Source organism: Molothrus aeneus, chromosome 1 (genome assembly GCF_037042795.1).
Source record: "Molothrus aeneus isolate 106 chromosome 1, BPBGC_Maene_1.0, whole genome shotgun sequence".
Lineage (NCBI taxonomy): Eukaryota > Metazoa > Chordata > Aves > Passeriformes > Icteridae > Molothrus > Molothrus aeneus.
The window spans coordinates 24221417-24240213 of NC_089646.1; the positions used below are offsets into that span (position 1 = coordinate 24221417).

At 36.5% G+C, this 18797-nt stretch overlaps 1 protein-coding gene across 1 annotated transcript in view; it reads left to right on the forward strand.

Moving 5' to 3' along the window:
• The window catches only part of VPS50 (VPS50 subunit of EARP/GARPII complex), an 80554-nt gene extending 64795 nt beyond the window's left edge, over positions 1-15759 (forward strand). The window contains exons 23-28 of the mRNA XM_066553399.1: positions 6347-6495; positions 7563-7659; positions 7792-7950; positions 10326-10447; positions 13372-13561; positions 15038-15759. Of these exons, the coding sequence (XP_066409496.1) occupies positions 6347-6495; positions 7563-7659; positions 7792-7950; positions 10326-10447; positions 13372-13561; positions 15038-15157 (837 nt within the window). The 3' untranslated portion in view covers positions 15158-15759. The remainder of the gene's footprint in view (positions 1-6346; positions 6496-7562; positions 7660-7791; positions 7951-10325; positions 10448-13371; positions 13562-15037) is intronic.
• Positions 15760-18797: the final 3038 nt, after the last annotated feature.

The following is an 18797-nucleotide window of genomic DNA, read 5'->3' on the forward strand; positions in this document are numbered from 1 at the left end:
TTGTTGCATTGGTTGAGACAACCAGTAGTAAATAAACCTTCCAAATTCTTGTAATTTTTTAATGCAAAAGATCTGCTAATACCTTTGAAAAAAAAAAGTCAAAATCCCAGAAGTGAACTGTTTACTAAATCAGTGGGACTGATCCAAATGAGGTTGGGGACATGCTTGTTTTGTGACAAAGAGCATGGAGGATACCCAGTCTTGAAACCAGAACCTCATGCCTGCTGTAAGGCAATGCTGATCAATTCAGCCCTGAGGACAATGTGAAATGTGTGCACTGTAAATGTTGGGAAGTTTGGGGATCCCTTTTATGGCTCTTCAATAATGCTATAAAGACACCATTTGCATGAAAAGGACTGTAAATAATAGAAAATTATTAGCATGGTTTCTCAAGATGGTTTGTAGTTTGGTTTTTAAAGATATGGTTTCTTAAAACCTGTAGAGTGGCGATTACATTGTTTATGTTTGATTTACTTTCTTGCAAGTTGAGGCAAGATTACCTGCTTGGTAAGTTTTGTGCCCCTCAGCAAGAAAATACTAATCTTGCAATTTAAAACCTAGTAGGAGTATTATAAAATACTATTTAAAACCTTAACACATTTACAACATAATGAAGAAATACTTTTACCTTGAAAGCAATGTGCTTTTGCAATTGGCCCTACCTATAATTTTCAGCATTCAGCTTCAAGAACAGTTAGGGATCTGTAAGCTCAAAGGGGAGAAAAAAAAAGCCTGATTGGTTGCTTTCAGTACATTTCTTGTGATCAAAAGTTCTTGTCTATTAAGCATCTATTTGGAGTTTGTTGAACTATTTTCTATAGTTCAACTATTAGTTGAACTATTTTCATTTTCTGTCAGCTTTTGAATACAATAAGAAGTTATGCTTTCTTTGATCAGTTTGTTTTCTTGTAATTGATGCTCATGATATTACAGAAACTATTAATTACAGTTTTTAAACAGAGATGGTGGAAGTGTCCTGTTTTATGTAAAAATTTGGGGTTAGTCTGCTTTTCCTTGTCCATCAGCACACATCAAGTTCTTGGCAGAAATGTTGCTATGTTGCAGCTGCTGTGGACTGTTCTTCTGCCAGAACCTTTTCAGATAATACAGTTTTGTCCCTGCTTTTTGAACACCACTTACTCCTTTAAGATTGGGATTTCTTCAGTAAGATTTAGAGTTATTGCAAAATCAAACCTAACATTTTTGCTATTGTGTATGTATATTAAATCAAAACAATTCTGAAACTGAAATTTTACGCAAAAAGTATTAGGCCAGAAGAAGAACAGTTTTAAAAGATTATTGGTTATGAGTGTGATCTGCAGAACTTTATGTGCTGGGGACAGGTTGTAGAGTTTACTGGTTTTTGTTTAAAGTTAGTGGAGGTGGATGATTGTAATTAACTGTCAACTATTTCACCATAATTGGCAGATAATCAGTTGCTTCAGTCGTAAGTTCTTCTGGATAACTGAAATAAAAGTGTTTTTGTTCTCATTAGATCTGTCCTGTAAAAATGTCTCTCTTGCAAATTAAATGTCAAAATTTTAACTTAGATAATTATATAGTTTATACTTCCAATTTAGGTAATTAGTTTATAGTCTCCTCTTCACATTGAGATGGAAGGCTTAACAAAAGCTTGCCTCTGGGTTCAGCCAAACTTGAAAACGTTCTCTTGTTACAGATGACATTTTTAAAAGAGATTGAAGGAGAGGCTTGTTCCTTACACAGATAGATTTTATTTTTCTACTTGTTCATTAAAAATTTTCTTCTTGGGTGTAAACAATTAAATGATAAAGTGAAGTACCCAACAATTAAACGTCACACTCCCATTCATCTGATACCTGTTATTTGCAAATACATACCCTTTTGTTGTAAAAACACATTCCAGATGAGTTTTAATTCAACTGTAGGTATCTTGAAAAGATACTTCCCAAAGCATACACTGTAGCTCATACTACTGTTATTAGCAACCCTTAAATAGGTGAAGCAGCCATAAGCCTGCTTTAACACTTCATCCTGATATTTTCAGGTCTTTATAGCAAAGCAGCTTTTAAAAATAATTGCTAGTTGGGTATGCCTGTCATGTATAGCATTAGAACATACAGGTCTTTTCCTGTGACAGTATGAGGAAATTAAACTAAGACTAGAGAAAATTTATTAGGTAAGACCTGCTGTAAGGTGTCTGCAGGCAGTACTGGTTAACCTGTCCTGCTCTGCCTACTGTATTTCATTTGGTTATTGTTCAGATCAGTCTGGTGCTTTTAATATTTTTTAAATTTTTTTTAACACTTTGGGTTTTTTCTTTTTTGGCCAGGAAGGAGAAGAGCATCTCGTAGTTTGCATCAGTTCCGTGTATACCTTGAAATTATTTTATCAAATCTATTTTGTGCAGTTTTTTTACACAGATGTTGTGTGGGCTGTGATATGTCTTTGACATTTCCCAGTTTTGCTGGATCTGCAGGACCTGCTACTCTGATGCAGGGAGCAGCTAAGCAAGTTTATTCTGCTTTAGTTTTGCTCTCTGCATGCTTAATGCTGGGTGCTACAATATGTTCTCAGTGTAACTTGACATTTCTTGAAATTAAAGTTCAACTGGCTGCTATTTAATTTTCTGGCTTCTATTCCCTTCCTCTTCCCCTTGAGGCCGGCAGTTTTACAGGACCCTGCTTGTTTGCTGTGGTACACAGAGGGAATCACTGGCAACAGACATTTTCTTGCAGATTTTCTTCATTACTGGAAGGGTTAACTTTAACAAGTCCAAAAAACTGAAAAACATCTGATTTCTTTAAATAGTCTGTAGCCTTTTTTCCTGTTCCAGCCTGTGTGTTTTGCCCCTTTATTTTTCTCTTTCAGGCATTTGATCATTTCTGTTAATGAAGGCAGGAGGAAAAAGCACATGCATCACTGAGACCCTGTCAGAGTGATCCTGTGCTTCTTTGGGGTATTGGCACACTGGCTGTTTGCTTTTTGCTTTCAACATGCTTTTGCAGTGCCTGCTTTTCAGAACAAATTAGGGGAATGAAATGCTCATGCTGTTTGGCCACGATATTTGAACCAGAGTTTGACTCCCTATTTGAAGGGAACATTATCTCTGACTTAGCCAGTTCTCATGTACCTTTTGGCACATCATTGGCATTTAAAAGATGTTACTTACATTCAGGAGAAGCAAAAAGGAAGAAAAAGAAGTTTAAAATGTGTTTGAAGTGGCACGCAACTTTGAAGTGAGATAAATACAAAATGAAGTCTTCATAATATTTGGCTTTTACATAATTTGTAATTAGTCTTTGACAGAAAGAAAGCTTCTTAAATGTTTACTACTGATACTCTTCCCCCAGCTCTGTCATTCATTGTCTCTCCTAGGGATACAGTATTGCTTGGTTAGCTGTGGGTTTGGCTGCTTTTGTCATGTAAACACTTTAAAATTGATTTATTTTTAAAATTTTTTGTTCATTGGGTTTTTTGTGTCTTTTTTTGTGTTGCTTTGGGTGGGTTTTTTGTTGGTTTTTTTTTAATCTGAGAATGGAATGAAGTGAAAAAAGTAAAAGAGTGGACAGATAAAGAGGGAATTTTAATAAATAATCAATATTGTCTTTGCCTTAGTTAATGTTTTTAAAGAATTAATTGTTGTGGCTAGATGGTTGGATGTTATTGCCTATCTGCAGTAAACATGTGGATATGCTCAGGAAGTACCTTAGAATGCTCTGAAAGAGGTCACAGGATCTTTAGCAAATATCCAGGCCCTTTGGCTTGCTTATCCATTCTGATAAACTCAGCAGAATGCAAACATCATAGTATTGTGAAGCATCTAGTAATTTTAATTCCAGATTTATCTGGCTGAGTGCAAACACAGATCAGAGCAAATAAAATTAATTTTTCAAATAATATAACATTGTAGCTAGCCTTTATAATAGTTCCTATGGTCAGTGCAACTGTATCTGATCACATTTGCCATAAGCTTCTTTTAGAAGTTTTATCTTCTGCTTACTGATGTATTTCTGTGAGTTCTTTTAGTGCTAAAATGATGTGTTGATTTCTCAGTCAGCAGTCCTTGATTTTAGTGTCAGAATTTCTGTGGGGAACCATCAAGGATCCCTGCTTTATTGGCTTTTTATGTCTGTAACCTAATTAGAATATTTTTTTAATAAGTCTGAAGGTACTTCCTCACCCTTGTTAGTGAGAGCTCTGCTTTCCCAGACTGTGCATTGTTCCATCTGCTGTAGCCCATTTTTATGTTTGTGTTTGACGTCTCTGGAGATGCAGAACCAAAAGAGCCTTGCTGATATAGCAAATCCACCTCCTATTGCCTTGGGCTGTCACACCACAGGACGAAACTGCCAAATAAAATATGAGAAAGTTAAAGTGGAACTTGTGAATTTTTGTTCCTCCACACCTCAAACCACTTTTAACAGCTTGGTCGCTATTATCTTCTCAGTTGTCTTATATTCTTAATGCCACTTTTGATTTGGCATTCATCCAGGCAGTAAACACATTCTGGTGCTGCTTTGTCTATAGCAGCAAAGTTTTGATCTTTCTGCTCATCCTGTATCACTTAAATTTTCACCAGGTCCTTACACATTTTGACATAATCAATTTTCACCTGCCCTACCTTTAATTGCTGCAACACTACCACAATGGGTCTATCAGATATTTTGCTATCTGAATAACTGCCCTGTTGATTTTCCAGTTTTCAACTGATCGTATGTGCAATACTTCTCCTCTTGGTGTTTCAAGGTCTGCAATGAAATATTCCTTTTTGTCTCAATCCTGACATACAGAATGAGTGACACCACTAATTTCCACCAGTGTTTCAGGTGCTCACTGCTCTCCTCCGTAAGTAAAAGTGTCCAAACAAAATCTGCTTGAATAGCAAGTATTTTATTTCAAGTCACTTCTCACAGTTGTTCTCTGCTGTGGAGCCCAGAAGAAATTCATGGCTACTGTTCTGGTTAGCTTGAGTCTTTCTCCCTCTTTCTGTAGTTACTTCACTGCAATTTCTTCTGGTTTTATTTCTATCTCTAGTTGAAACAAACAAACAAACAATTCACAAACCTGAAAGCTGCTTTTTTTCATTACATTGTTTTTGTCTTTATCGTTTTCCCTTGTTTAACTGCAATTTCAGAATTACACTAATTTGTTTTTTTTAGTCCAAACATAAATGTTATGTTTAAGCATTATTATTGTCATATTGGTTGGTTGTTCTTATGCTGTTTACAGCAGCCATGTTAGCCACTGATTTTACTTTTGTGAAAGTTATTTTTTCCACTACTTTATCACTGCTACTGTTACTTGTTTTCATTCCATACTTACAGGCTGATATGTTGTAGCATCCATAGACTGTAGACTCTGGCCAGGGTTTCTATCCCCAGGGTCTTGAAAGGCTCTTACTAAAATCAGTGCCATATCCTGCCTGTCTTCTTACCTGTTCTGGGTGCTGTGCCTTTCCTTTGTAGCATTTCTCATCTTCCTGTGGCCTGTGTATAAGCATGGTATGAATAATTAATTCAAGCCAACCAGAACTACCTTTATGTTTTCATGCCCTGAAACCCTCTGAAGACTGGGAAATACCCAGGCTTCAGAGGGTGACCCTTGGTATATCTGCTCTGGGAATTTATTCCTTCTATGATTCCTCTTCTAGCTGTACCCTGTGGTTAGATTCCTTAAATGTGGGGGTAGAGTTTTTTCTCTATTTTCTTCCTTTAATTTTGGAACAAGGCACAGGTATAACCTGTTTCTCACTATAGATTCTACTCCTTTGTTGTGAATATTGCCTTACTCTCTATCATCAGGATGTCTTCAGGATAGAAGTTTTCATGGAATGGATTAGTTGAGGTGTTAGGGCATGGGTTGGTCTTGATGATCTTGAAGGAGTCCTCCAACCTAGTGATTCTGTGATTGAGAACATTGGCTGTTTTTTACCTAAGTTAGCCACTGCTTGTATAAGCATGCAGAAGTAACATTTCTTTCATATGGAAAGCCCATGCAGAAGTAACATTTCTTTCATATGTCTCTTTATTTGGTTGCTGTCAGATTGAAGATACTTTCTCCAAGGATGAGAAGTCAGTCTCCCAAAAGGAAGGGAATTGGGCTAAAGCCTGTTTGGGGGTTAAGGCGTAGTGAGAAGATTGTTTGCTGCCTTTTTCTTTTAACTTATTTTTTCCTTGGCTACTGATTGACATGATCTGATTTTTTTCACCCATTTCACTATACTGTTTAAATAAAAAGAGGCTTGATTTAAATTACACCCTAGAATTGGAAACATTCCTTCATCTTATCTGGCATCTGAAACTGTTCAGCTGGAGCCATCCTTGCTGCTTTTGTGGAGTGTAATTTGTTTAATTCTTTGTTTCAGGAGGTGTCTGCTGATCCTTCAGGGACTCTCACTGCTGCTGAAGAGAGAAAAGAGAAGGTGCCAAGCCCACATCTCAGTCATCTTGTAGTTTTGACATCTGGCAATTCGCTGTATGGCTTGGCAGAGAGAGTGGTGGCCACGGAATCCTTGTAGGTTGTTTACTGTACACACTGTATTTGAGATCACTGAAAGCTATTGATAGTTTAAGAAATTGTGGTTACATTTCAAAGCCTTCTAGACAGGTCAAGAATTCCTATCTCTCAATGTGATTTTAAGTATGAGTGATAAAGGTGATTTCTTAATTGAACGTACTGGAGTCTTAATTCTTTAGTCTAGCAACATGCAAACACAAGAAATGAAATTTTACTGCAGATGAGCCTGTAATTTGTGACAATACATGGCCAAAACTATCATGAAAAAGTTTAATTTCAAAGAGGCTAGTGGGAATATTTAATCTTTATGGTTCATTTTCACCTTATACTAAATATTTGACTCAGAACTGCTTAGATCATATCAGTTTGGCTTGAATCACTATTTTCTTTGCAATGGGTAGAAGTGTACCTATGTCACACCTCAGGAGAAGAAGGCATTATAAAGAATTAATGCAAATGTAACAAAGTGATTTTTATTTGATAAGTATAATAGTAAGAGTCAGCTAGGAATGATTTTTTCCTCACGTGAGATGACACTTTAGGAGTTAATTTTAATTTTTTTTTTCATTTATGCTTAGTTAGAAATATATTTCTTTATTATGTAGTTATTAACAAATTCTACCCTTGAGAAGGAATATGAGATCAAGTTCTCACTAGCATAAAATTAATTGGGAATGTTATTTTGAAATTCTAAGATGGATTTATTAATATTGATGTTGACTGTCCTGCGGTGGAAATTGTGTGACTCTTGGTCACTGACTTTAGTAGACCTTGGCTCAGACTTTTGCAATGTGTCCTCAGAAAAATAGAAATATGAATTTTTGATATTCAAGCCTTAGTCTCTTTATTAAAATATTTTCTTGTTTGCAAATACGTTTTAAAATTGTCAGAATTGAGACTGCTGGTTGATATGCTGGCACACAACTGATACGGTTCTTCTCGGGACTAAATTTTCCAAGGTTGCATATTGTTATTGCCAGATCTGTCAGCTGTAGAGTAAAAATTGTAAAGAGGCCTGCCAAACGTTGCACTTAGTTCACAGTAAATTTTCTTTGCTTTCAAAGGGTATTTCTGGCTGAGCAGTTTGAATTTCTTCAGCCTCATCTTGATGCAGTGATGCCAGCTGCCAAGAAGCCTTTTCTTCAGCAGTTCTATTCTCAGGTCAGAATGGTGTAATTCACAGCTGATTTTCATACAGAAGATTTGAAACTTGTATGTTATGGTGAAAATACTTCTATATCATAGTTATATGTTGCTCCTACTGAAATGAATTTTATTTATTTTCTGTTTCAGACAGTGTCAACTGCCAGTGAACTACGTAAACCAGTTTATTGGATTGTTGCTGCTAAAGCCATTGATTATGAACAAATGCTTCTTCTCATGGCTAATGTGAAATGGGATGTGAAGGAAATCATGTCACAGCACAATGTATATGTAGATGCTCTTTTAAAGGTGAATAGTTTATGGGAAATGGTGTGCTAGAGTTTATACAAACACTGAATTTCTGTAATACTTCACTAAAATTGTTAAAATGGCATAGGTAGGACAATAAATCATCCTTACAAATGGGAAATTACTATGAGATCTGTCCAGAAGTGTCATTATTCTTGCTTCTAAAGCATTGTTTTCAGTGGTGATTTTTTGACTACATGGTTGTGAAAGTGACCAAAGAAGATTAATGAGTTTCACATCAAAGTCTTGAACGGTAGAGAAATGTGTAGTAAACAGAGTAACACTGAGGGAAATTCAGCGGCTAGACATAGCATTAAAAAAAAAAAAAGCCCAAAACACACTATTTGCTGTTCTGAATAATTTTGCTGATTGTCTTTGAGATATATCATAGGAGCTGTAGGTCAAATCAGCACCAATAATGATCATGCAGTATCTAATTGAAGTTGCTATATTTAGAAGTTAATATATGAAAAGGAAGCTAAAGAGAAGTAATTCACCTGACTTGTCAATTGCATTCAGTAGTTGTCATTATACAATTGCCATGTGTTAAGGCATACAAAACTAGTTTTTGGGACAATCCCTTTCTCATCCTTTTATATATGCCTAATTAATGTTTCTAAAGGTCTTCAGAGAGAAGTTCTGGCAGTGGTAGAATTATGCTAATTAATTATACTATATTAATTACTAATTCTTTTCAGAGAAACTGTAAATTTTATTTTAAAGATGTGTGAAGTGTGAATCACAGAAAAAGCTACACATCTGTGTGGAAAAACAGTTTGGATAACACCTTCGTACTTTGTAGCTCTTCTCTGCTATAAAAAAAAATCAAGCCAAAGAAGGAAGAATTTGACAGAGGATATATCATTGCACTGAATTTGATGGAATCTTTGTGATTATCCTTGTTTATGCGGCTGTTACCAGTTTGTGCTTAAAATAGTTGCTCTCAGGGGAAAAGCTGTTTTCTTCTGTGAGTTTGCAACTGCTGATGAACTTACTTCAGGACAAGCAGAGCTAATACCATTTAAAACCAGTTTTAGTCTCTATTCTATAGCTAGTACTAGTTGCTACAAAAGCTTTTAAATAACTGCTAAGCAATGAGGGATTTTCAGGGTACACTGGGATTCTGGGAACATCAGATGTGACCAGTGATTGAAGGAATAATCATCTACTTTCAGTTGTGTGCACACATACACAAAGTTCTACATTCAGTCATAGTATGTTGGAAGCAGATAAAGTGGGGAAAGAAGATGGTTGAAGAAATAGGTTATGGAGCATTAGACATCTTCATCTTCAGAAGAAAGAGTTGTATACCAGTTAAAGCATGACATTGTGTTGCCTGCATTTTGTTGCCAAATTAATCTTTCAGAAAATTTGTGTTAAATGCCAGTTGGTTACTGTAGTTCTCTTCTGACTTTCTTCACTTACTGAATTTTTGAGAGAGTCTGTAAGAAAAAAAGGAAAAGGAAAAAACCCTAGATTAATAGCCTTGGAAATGAAATCTCTGTTGGGCAAGTATAATCTTAAAAAGACTGCACTGCAAATGACTTTTGCTTGTTATACAGAGGAGCTCATTACCATTCTGCTTGATATTGAAGTAATTTGATACTTTTTTATATGATAAAGGCTTTAATCATTGGCAGAGGACTTCTGTTTCACTTTAAGTCACAAAAATCATTGTAGCAGTAATTGCATTCAGTTATGACTAGTTTCTCACTCAAAGTATCAGCTGAAATCCATCCAGGCCATTAATGATTTGTGTGGAAACAGGTGCCTTCCTTTAACCTGAACTGTTATCTAGTGCTGCTGTGTGGTCCTAAACTGTTGGATTTGGCCTCTTTCAGTGGATTCTCTCAACTCCTTCTGAAAGCACTGAGGAATTACCTAATGTGAAAGGTTGAAGAATGAAAAGTGGTTACAATGTTTTTGAGCTTCTCTTTGAAAGCCGGTGGGGGTGGGTATTTAGAGGGATAAAGAGGTCATCCCTGAATTTTCTTCAGTGGATGTATCTTGACTTAAAGAAGTTAAATATGAATTTAGGGAGTAAGGCAATGAAAATGGCATTTGAAGGATAAGCTACTTGGTTCATTTTCAGAGGTGTCAATTTCATAGAGAACTACAGCTCTGGGGAACAGAGCAACAGTTCCTTTAAAAAAAATCACTGAGGTAATGTTGTGAGTGATACACTAGAAAGTGAAATGTTTTCTACTTTACACATTGAGTTGTCTACAGTTTGTGCCTATTAAGCCTCTCTTCTTTGCTCTTACTTTTCAGTATTCTCTTTCATGTGTATTTCTAATTAGTTGTTGCTGTTGTTGGATGTAGAGAGTATGATATGTTTTTACCTTAAGGAATAAACATCTTTTATGTTTTATTAGGAATTTGAAGAATTTAACAGGAGGTTGAATGATGTGTCTAAGAGAGTCCGTATTCCATTGCCAGTCTCCAACATCCTTTGGGAGCACTGCATACGCTTGGCCAATAGAACTCTTGTGGAAGGGTAAGTATTTATGAAAGTCTTGCTTTTGGGTAAGTATGTCTATAATGATATAAATGTTTATTTTAGAGTTAAAAGTTCTGATAGCGTTAAAAGTTAAAAGTTCTGATTTTATAATGTCCTTTTGAGTTCATGTGCTTTTGGGGACCCTAAAAATTATCAGTGCTTAACACACTCCTTAGTGATTGTTTCACAATCTGGTGCAGCATTAAGCCTAAAGAGGGTGGTCTTGATCCTAGATACTGCTGAAGAATGACATTGAATGTTTTACTGATGCATTTGAAAATACAGCACTCCTTCCAAGAAACTTCTATATGAAAATTATCATTTCCCAGCAGACCAAAGAAGGAAGTTACAATATAATAGTCAGTACTTCCATGGTGATGCCATTTATCTTTGCCAGGAAGAAAGATGGAGTTATCAGCACTATCAGTTTTCTTAAAGTAGCTATGGAACATGATTTTTCTAAATTCATCAAGAACAGAGGTGTCTTAGTTGGCTTGCACGAGCACCTTAGTCAGGAACCTACACCTTGCTTGTCCCTCACTCTTGTAATCAGTGTCCCAGTCTTTTTGGATTCAATTTTGTAGCCTGAGTATTGTAGACTTTTCATTCCCTGAATTTATTTTTATGGTTTTGTCCCATATGATTGGGCTACATATGATTGGGCTCTTACCAGAACTACTTCTGCATCATAGAATATGTGCTATCTTCCACTCCCTCTACATGTTTCCATACTTCTGTCCTGGTTATCTTTAGCCTATTCACTCCCTACTACCTATTTTACTTCTTTCCATCCCACTCTCCTGCTGTCTGCTCTAAATTAGGACCTCAACAAAACACCCTTCTTCTCCAAGTGTTAGCTACCTATTGAGAATCATCAGTTTCCACTGCTTCCATAAAGCCATCATTTTTTAATCTCCTGCTCATTTTTTTCATGCCATCATCCTTTTGCAGTCTCTAGCAGTCTCACAATTTCATGTTCAGGGTAACTAAATCTATGCATGACCTGTCTCTGACTTCTCAATTCCTATTCGTATAATATGTGGCCTATACAACTAGCTCTCCTTTTGGAAATTTTATTTTCTATTTTCAAATAAAAGAAAGTGAATCAAAGGCCTATCTCTTCTCCTCTCAGTTCCCCTTGCCTTTCAAGTCAATAACACTGTCAGTCACTATCACAAACACTATGTGTTTGTTTTCAACTTGCTTTCTTTTCTTACATCACATCTCATTCATCTTTTGTGGCTTCAGTGTTCATGAACCATTTAATCCTTATCTGTGAAGATCATCACTCATATGTCTTGCTCCATGCCGCAGTTTAGGTTCATATTTGTGACTTTCCATGAAACTTTGACCTTTACTTTCGCCTAAACAGGTTGGACTAGGAATACTTTCCTGATATAATTTGTCCTGTACCATTTCTGAGAGTGTAAAAAGTACTCATTATCATCTTCTCCCAAATATTTGCCTGTAATTTCTTATTCTTGGCCAGTTCTGTTATTTTTATGTATCTTGTAGGTTCTTTTCCCACTGTGAAAAGGTAAGGAAGGTGTTCTGAATAGCTGACTCTCTGAATTTGTAACTTCTTTTATCTCTGCATTCAATGAATGTATGGAGTTAAAAGCCATGAAGGCGTTTTAAGACTCATCCAGTTAACTGGAATTACTTTCATCAGGCTCTTCACTGAATGAAGAATTGCCTCCACTGCAGTCAGCTCTATCTTTCTTTAAATTTAGTCCTTCCCTATCTCCTAGTTCTGCATTCTCTCCTGTTTCCCTGCTGGCTTCTTAAGCCAACTGAAAATCATCTGCTAGTCTTCTATGAAGCTCCAGAGGACTTTTGCCTTGGCCCTCTCTCTTTTTGCCTCTGTTACTTTTGCATTCTGCAAATTCTTTCTGTGTACCAACTCTAAGTGTGACATTTCTTCATACTCTTAACCTGACCTTGATGTGCATCCAGCTTCCAGCTGCATGTTTTTGCTGCCTCTTTTGCATCAAACCTAATCATCTAGGGAGTGTATAATAATTAGGATTAACTTTGTGAAACAGTGAAAAACTGAGCTTATTTTGGATTTGGTACAGGGGAAGAGTGAGGCAGGGTTGTCTCTTGTGGGAGCAGCTGGTGGATGAGCTGGTGTAAGTCTCTCAAGTCACTGTGCCCCTGACCCTGTACACAGTTGAAATTGGTGTTCTTAAGGGCATTGCAGTGTCAGTTCCTTTGATCTCGACAAATGCAGTTCCTTATCCATTTGAAGAACTGCAAAGATTGTTTTCCTCGTTTGTTGCCTATCACTCCACTGTGATCCTTGCTAGTGTTACCCTGCCCTTAAACTCATCTACTGTCTCCTCTAACCTGTCACTAATCTCCTGTCAACCTGTTCTCATTAAATCCTCTACTTCTCACAGAGATGAGCCAGTGCTGCCACCCTTTATCCTCTGGTTGCTGTGGCTGTTTTTGAACAAGTAGTTTTGTGTCTTTGCTGCTCCCACTTGGTTCAGGAAGCTCCTGGTGACCATTCCTAAGCTGCTGTGTTACGTTTCAGACTCCAGTGCTTGTGATCATTTGAAACCCTGTCCAGTGTGCTAATTAGCATTGGTTTAATTTCCTCTAACTTACTTATAGTAAATTGTTCAATGTAAGATTTTTTGTGGCTTTTGGGAGAGGAGGGTGTGAGTTTTCCTAGTTTCACTGGGTACAGTGGGATTCTGTTCAATAACTGGGCTAAAATGGATTGTACTAATGCAAATAAAACTCCGCAGCAGACATCCTAAGAGAAGTTCTTCCTAAGAGAAGTTCTTGTCTGCTTTTGACTTAAAACCGTAATTTTGCTCCTCCCCAAGGTTCCAAATACTAAGTTAATTTTGAGAAGCAAAATTAATTTTTATTTCCTTCTAAGTTCTGTTTTGCCCTGTTTCTCTTTTTAGTTATGCCAATGTGAAGAAATGCAGCAATGAAGGACGTGCCTTGATGCAACTGGATTTTCAACAGTTCTTAATGAAACTAGAAAAGTTAACAGACATTAGGCCTATTCCAGATAAAGAATTTGTGGAAACCTACATTAAAGCATACTACCTGACAGAAAATGACATGGAATCCTGGATAAAAGAACATAGGGTAAGAATTAAATTTGCATTCTTTTCCTCTGTATTGAGAAAATTCACCCTGATGATAAAGGCATGCTAACAACTATAAATAATCCCTTTATATGCTAAAAATGAATATAGGCACATGTGAAAATATGCGTATTTTAATTTATTATCATGAAACTTACAGGAAGTTTCATTATAATAACTATTATTATAATGATGTTAATTATAAATTAAGCAGTATACATATAAGTGTATGTGTGCATGGACGTGTTCAACTTTATGATATGAAGTTAGTATGAGTTTGACCTGGTTTAACATCTGCTGACTGGGGAGGATGACTAAGCCAGTCACATCTGCCTATTGTATCAAAAAGTGTAGATAACTAGAGGAAAGGGAAATTGAAAACATTTGTGAGCTCTTCAGAATATGCCTAAGTGCACAACTTGATAATCAAGAATTACATTTTGGGATCACACCATTAGGTTTTGTATTGCCTTTAGGAGTAGATGGCTTAAATGAAGTTGTAAGGCACAATGGAGAAGAGTCATTGCTTTTTCTTTCTTCATTTGATAATGCTTAATCAGAATTTCTTGCTGAGATAAGTCTATATTTGTGTCTTGCAAATATTCAGATGCTTTCATTCTAGCATGAACTAACAATTATAACAGATCTTTGTAAGTAATAGTCACATGCTGTTGGGGATACCCATCTTTGAAGTAAAAAGTCTTTTAAAGTGAAGCACTTGAAATCTGTATTTTGGGATTAAATCCCACTAGAAATGAGGAAAGAAATATGTCTTTGATTGAATTTTTCTTGTATTACCTGGAGCCCCAAGAGAGATTGTGAGTTATGGGGTTTGATGACCTACAGGGAAAAACTTTTTTAAAACACATTGGTGGAAGCTATGTATTGGATAGTGTTAAGACATAAAGGTATTACTGGCAAATACGGTGTTTTCACAGGTGTTAAGAATTGTTTTCTTCACATTTTTGACATTTTTTCCTCCTTTATCATATACTGAAATCAAAATCATTTGGAGACTCTGGAGACAGAAGCATTTAGAAGCTTATTGGAAATGGAAAGTCAGAATAAAAAAGATCACCAACATTTATCGCAGTTTGTAAAAAAAAAAAAGGTTTTGTGTTGAAAGCTTAATCATTTGCATATGTTTTCCCACCAAGCCTCACAAAGAATGGAAAACACATTAAAAATTGATTTATGTACATGTTCACAGACTTACTTTATGTGAACTCTTTCCAGTACTTTTAAAGTCATAAGCATTTTCCATTATAAGCCACCATGTAGCAAAATACAGTTTTGTCCTCTGCCTCAACTATGAAAACTATCCAGACGTGACTGCACTACAGCTTTAAATCTTCCCTGTGTACTGATGCTTCTATCAGTTGTGAAATCCACACTGAGTATGTCTGTGTATTTTAAAATTTTCTGTCTTTGTCTGGTGTTTTATTCTGCCCTAACTTGATCTGTTTTTGTTTGTCAGGAATATTCCACTAAGCAGCTGACCAATCTGGTGAATATTTGTCTGGGCACCTACATCAACAAAAAGGCAAGACAGAAGCTGTTAGCTACCATTGATGACACAGACAGGCCTAAGAGATAACTGGAGAAAGCTGCTTTCTTTCTGACATGTGAAGCATGCAGACATTTCTCTCATGGACTAATGACAACATTAGAAATGTTGTGCATGACCTTTCCTAGCAACATTGGAGACACTCTGAAGTGAAATTGTTCTAAAATATGACTTTTCTAATCTGTAGAATTATTTTCTGTCATTTTTCTTTTTTTTTTTTGGTTACTTGCCCTTAGTGAAGGGCCACTGTGCATCATTGATGAGCTATATGTTTTACAAAAGTGTATACTGTAAGAAAAATCAAAATCAGAAACACAATGGTTTAATATATCATTGATGCTCTTTTTAAATAAAAGGGCTACTTGAAAATATGATTTCTTTCCTCCCTGCTTTCACCTCCAGAAATTGTGCTGTATTATAGTCCAGTGTAAAGTGAAAGGATATGTATAATAATTTGATCTGTGTATCCTGCATGTGGATTAAGAGTGCAGACCAACTAAGTACTCTCATGTTGGAGCCCATCATCTTCATATGTATTTAAAAATGTCTGTTTATTTCAGAATTAATTTAGTCATATCAAAATGATTGACTTCAGATTAATAGAAGATAATAAACATTGTATGCTAATATGATTTGTTTGTGAGACTTTGTTTTTCCAATTCAACAATGCAAAATGTCAGCAATAATGCCAGGGAATTGGAGTAATGTTTTTCTGACCAAAGTTTTGGATTGATACTAAGATAATCTTCCTGTTTCCTGCTTTGCTGTAGCATCCTGAGTGGACTTGAGCAAAGTAAAATGGCTTGACTGCATATGTGCCCTGGAAATCAGTTTGTCAGAGCATCACTGATTTCACTGAAATTTTCTGGTTTACCTTTGGTTTTCAGTATGTAAAGTTTCGGGAATTTTATTTTTAATTACACAGTCGACTTTCTGGAATGCTCTCTGACCATTTTAAAGGAAACTTTGAGCTAATAGGTAAAATTAATTATAGGGGCTGCAATCCGCTGGTGTGTGCAGCATGCTAAATTCTCAGTTTGGGATTCATACTTGCCATTGTTCATTAATTCAGACATGAGGGAACCAGGAGTTAGTGAATATCAGCAGTACTGCAGTGACAGAAAGTTGCCTCATGGAGTCATCATGATTGTTCTTTTCTGTGGCCTGATTTCCGCTTCAGAAGTGTACTGAGCGTCATTGTGTGAGTTTAGAGAATGCCTGTATACACTTTTAGAATAATAATAGAGTTTACATTTTAGACATTGACTGTGTGGTATTCAGCTTCCTTGTTTATCTGTATTTTAAAGGAAATAAGATTTAAAACAAAATTTACACTGTTCTTTATTGACCATGCTGTCTTGCCTAGTTCTGTTTAAATCTTGCTTAGAGGTTTGTCACCATATATGTTGAAGCTGAATCACTTTAATCCTAATTAAAAAGGTGGGGCAGATGAAAGTGTGGACTTCTGCGTCAGCCTGTCTGCCCTGGAGTCAAATCCTGAGCGAGAGCTCTTGGAAGAAACAGAAACATATTGGGGACTATTAGTGTAAAATATCTTTTCATTTTCTTCTCTTGGGTGAAATAAGAAATTCAAATATCTTTACCAGAGATTTGGTGAGCTGAACACATTTAATTTCTCCTGAAGCTGCTTAGGTCACTGTAATTTTAGTTCTTACCAAGAGGTAGAGGTATAATCATTGGAATGCAGGGTCAAGGTGATCAATGCATGAACCACAATCAGGAGTGATTTTTTTGGTAGTATATCTATAGTTTGACTTATTATTTTTAAGTAAGCCCCCAAATAAAAGAATGTGCTAGAAGCAGTTTTAAACATATGCAACAACTGTATGATCTTCAATCGTATATGCCTCAGAAATCATTATATTTTTGAAAAGAATTTTTCCTTGCTGCCCAGGGTTGCTGCCAAGCAGGAAGCCACATGGCTAAATGGCCTACATACACTCCTAGACACATGCTTTTAGGTTGCCCTGTGTGAAATCAGGTGTTGGACTCATTGATCCTTGTGGGTCTGTTCTAACTCAGAATATTCTATATATTGCTTGGTTCTGACTGGCTAATGAAGCTAAGTTTTCACTGAGAGCTGAATTGTTATCTCACTAAGGATATGTTTGGTAGTTGCCATCCTCTGATATGAGATTTTTTTTTATAAAATTGATTTTTGAGCATCTCTGTGCATCTTTGTTCTCCTCTGCAATAAGCCTCTTACACTGATTTTTCTGCAGTAGAGAATAGAGCCTAAACATCCTTTATGTTTTAGAGCAGTATTTTGCAAAACTTTATTAATAGAAGAAAATTGGCTTCAGTCTCCAAGAAGACTGACCAGCAGTGCAAAAGTGGGCATCTGTCAATCCTTTAGCCTGATGAAGACTAAATCCTGGTGTCCAGGTCCTCTGATATTTGTCACACTCACCTGGAACATAGATGAGCAGTTTTCAAGTCTCTGGTTAGGCAAAGCCTGTATCTACACTACACTGACACCACACAACTGGCTTTTCTACTGTCAGCTTCTCTCAGTTCTATTTCAATGTGACACTTTCCTTCCAAAAAGCAAGGAACTGGAATAAAAATAGCAGGAAGCCAGCTGATTGCTTGTGTGGCCCTGATGTACGATTGAGGTCCTTGCTTTGGTATAGGTTTAATTATTCAAAGCAGATGGAAAAGACCATCTTGGATCAGCTGGTGGGACAGTACACAGAGCAGCCCCTGGAGGTGTGAATTCTAGTGCTCATCAGGGTGGAACATGGATGTGCCATGATTTCAGGCAAGTAGCTATATTTTCAGGTAATTGACTGTTCCATATTCCATTTTCCCCACATGGCTAAGAGTCTTCCATGTGTGCAATAAAAACTTGACTTGCTTCTGATCTTCAGTGGGAAAAACCAGGCTCTGTCCAGATCTGCTTTTCAAGCCCTGGATGTGGGGTGTAGATTACAGCTTGTGTTCACTGAAAGAACAGCCTCCCTTCTTTGCCCTTATCCCCTTAGGGGACAAAAGAGGATGAGTGATCAATGGCTGCCTCAAAGTTACTGTGAAAGGTTTGCTTCCCTCTGAATTTTTTTCAGATGTGAATGATAAAGGTATGTTTTGTGATGGATGCCAAATGCAAAACTGAGGATGTGAGTTGTGCTTTTATTGTGTGACAGAATGCACAAAACTATAAGGATCCCCTCTTCTTGGTGTGAAAGTGATCTATTTGGGGTCTTTTCCTGTTTAAGACCTGCTATATTGTAAATGACACAAATGGAGATGGTCCAAAAAAATGCAGATTTATTGTATTTTTGATGGTATCTTTTTTATTTTTAACCACTGTTTGAAACAGCGTAGCATAAAGGCTAAACATTACACTGACAGTGGGATTATGGTGCAAATATGGAAATAATGCAATTCACAAGCAGCAAGGTTTCTGTGCTTGATGGCTATTTAAGGATATTTGTGTGTGTGTTGTTTTTGCACTGCCAGAGCTGGTTTTCATCACAGCAGAGACTTGGTTTTTAAGGATCTCCTGTTCATCCATGAGATCATGAAGTGTTATGTGGAACAGCATCTTTAGCTAATACTCAGGGCTTCACAAGCACGTGCTTTGGTTTTTTTAAAATAGGCATAAATCAATAGCATGCCATATGATAAAATACATGCCTGAGAAAAAAAC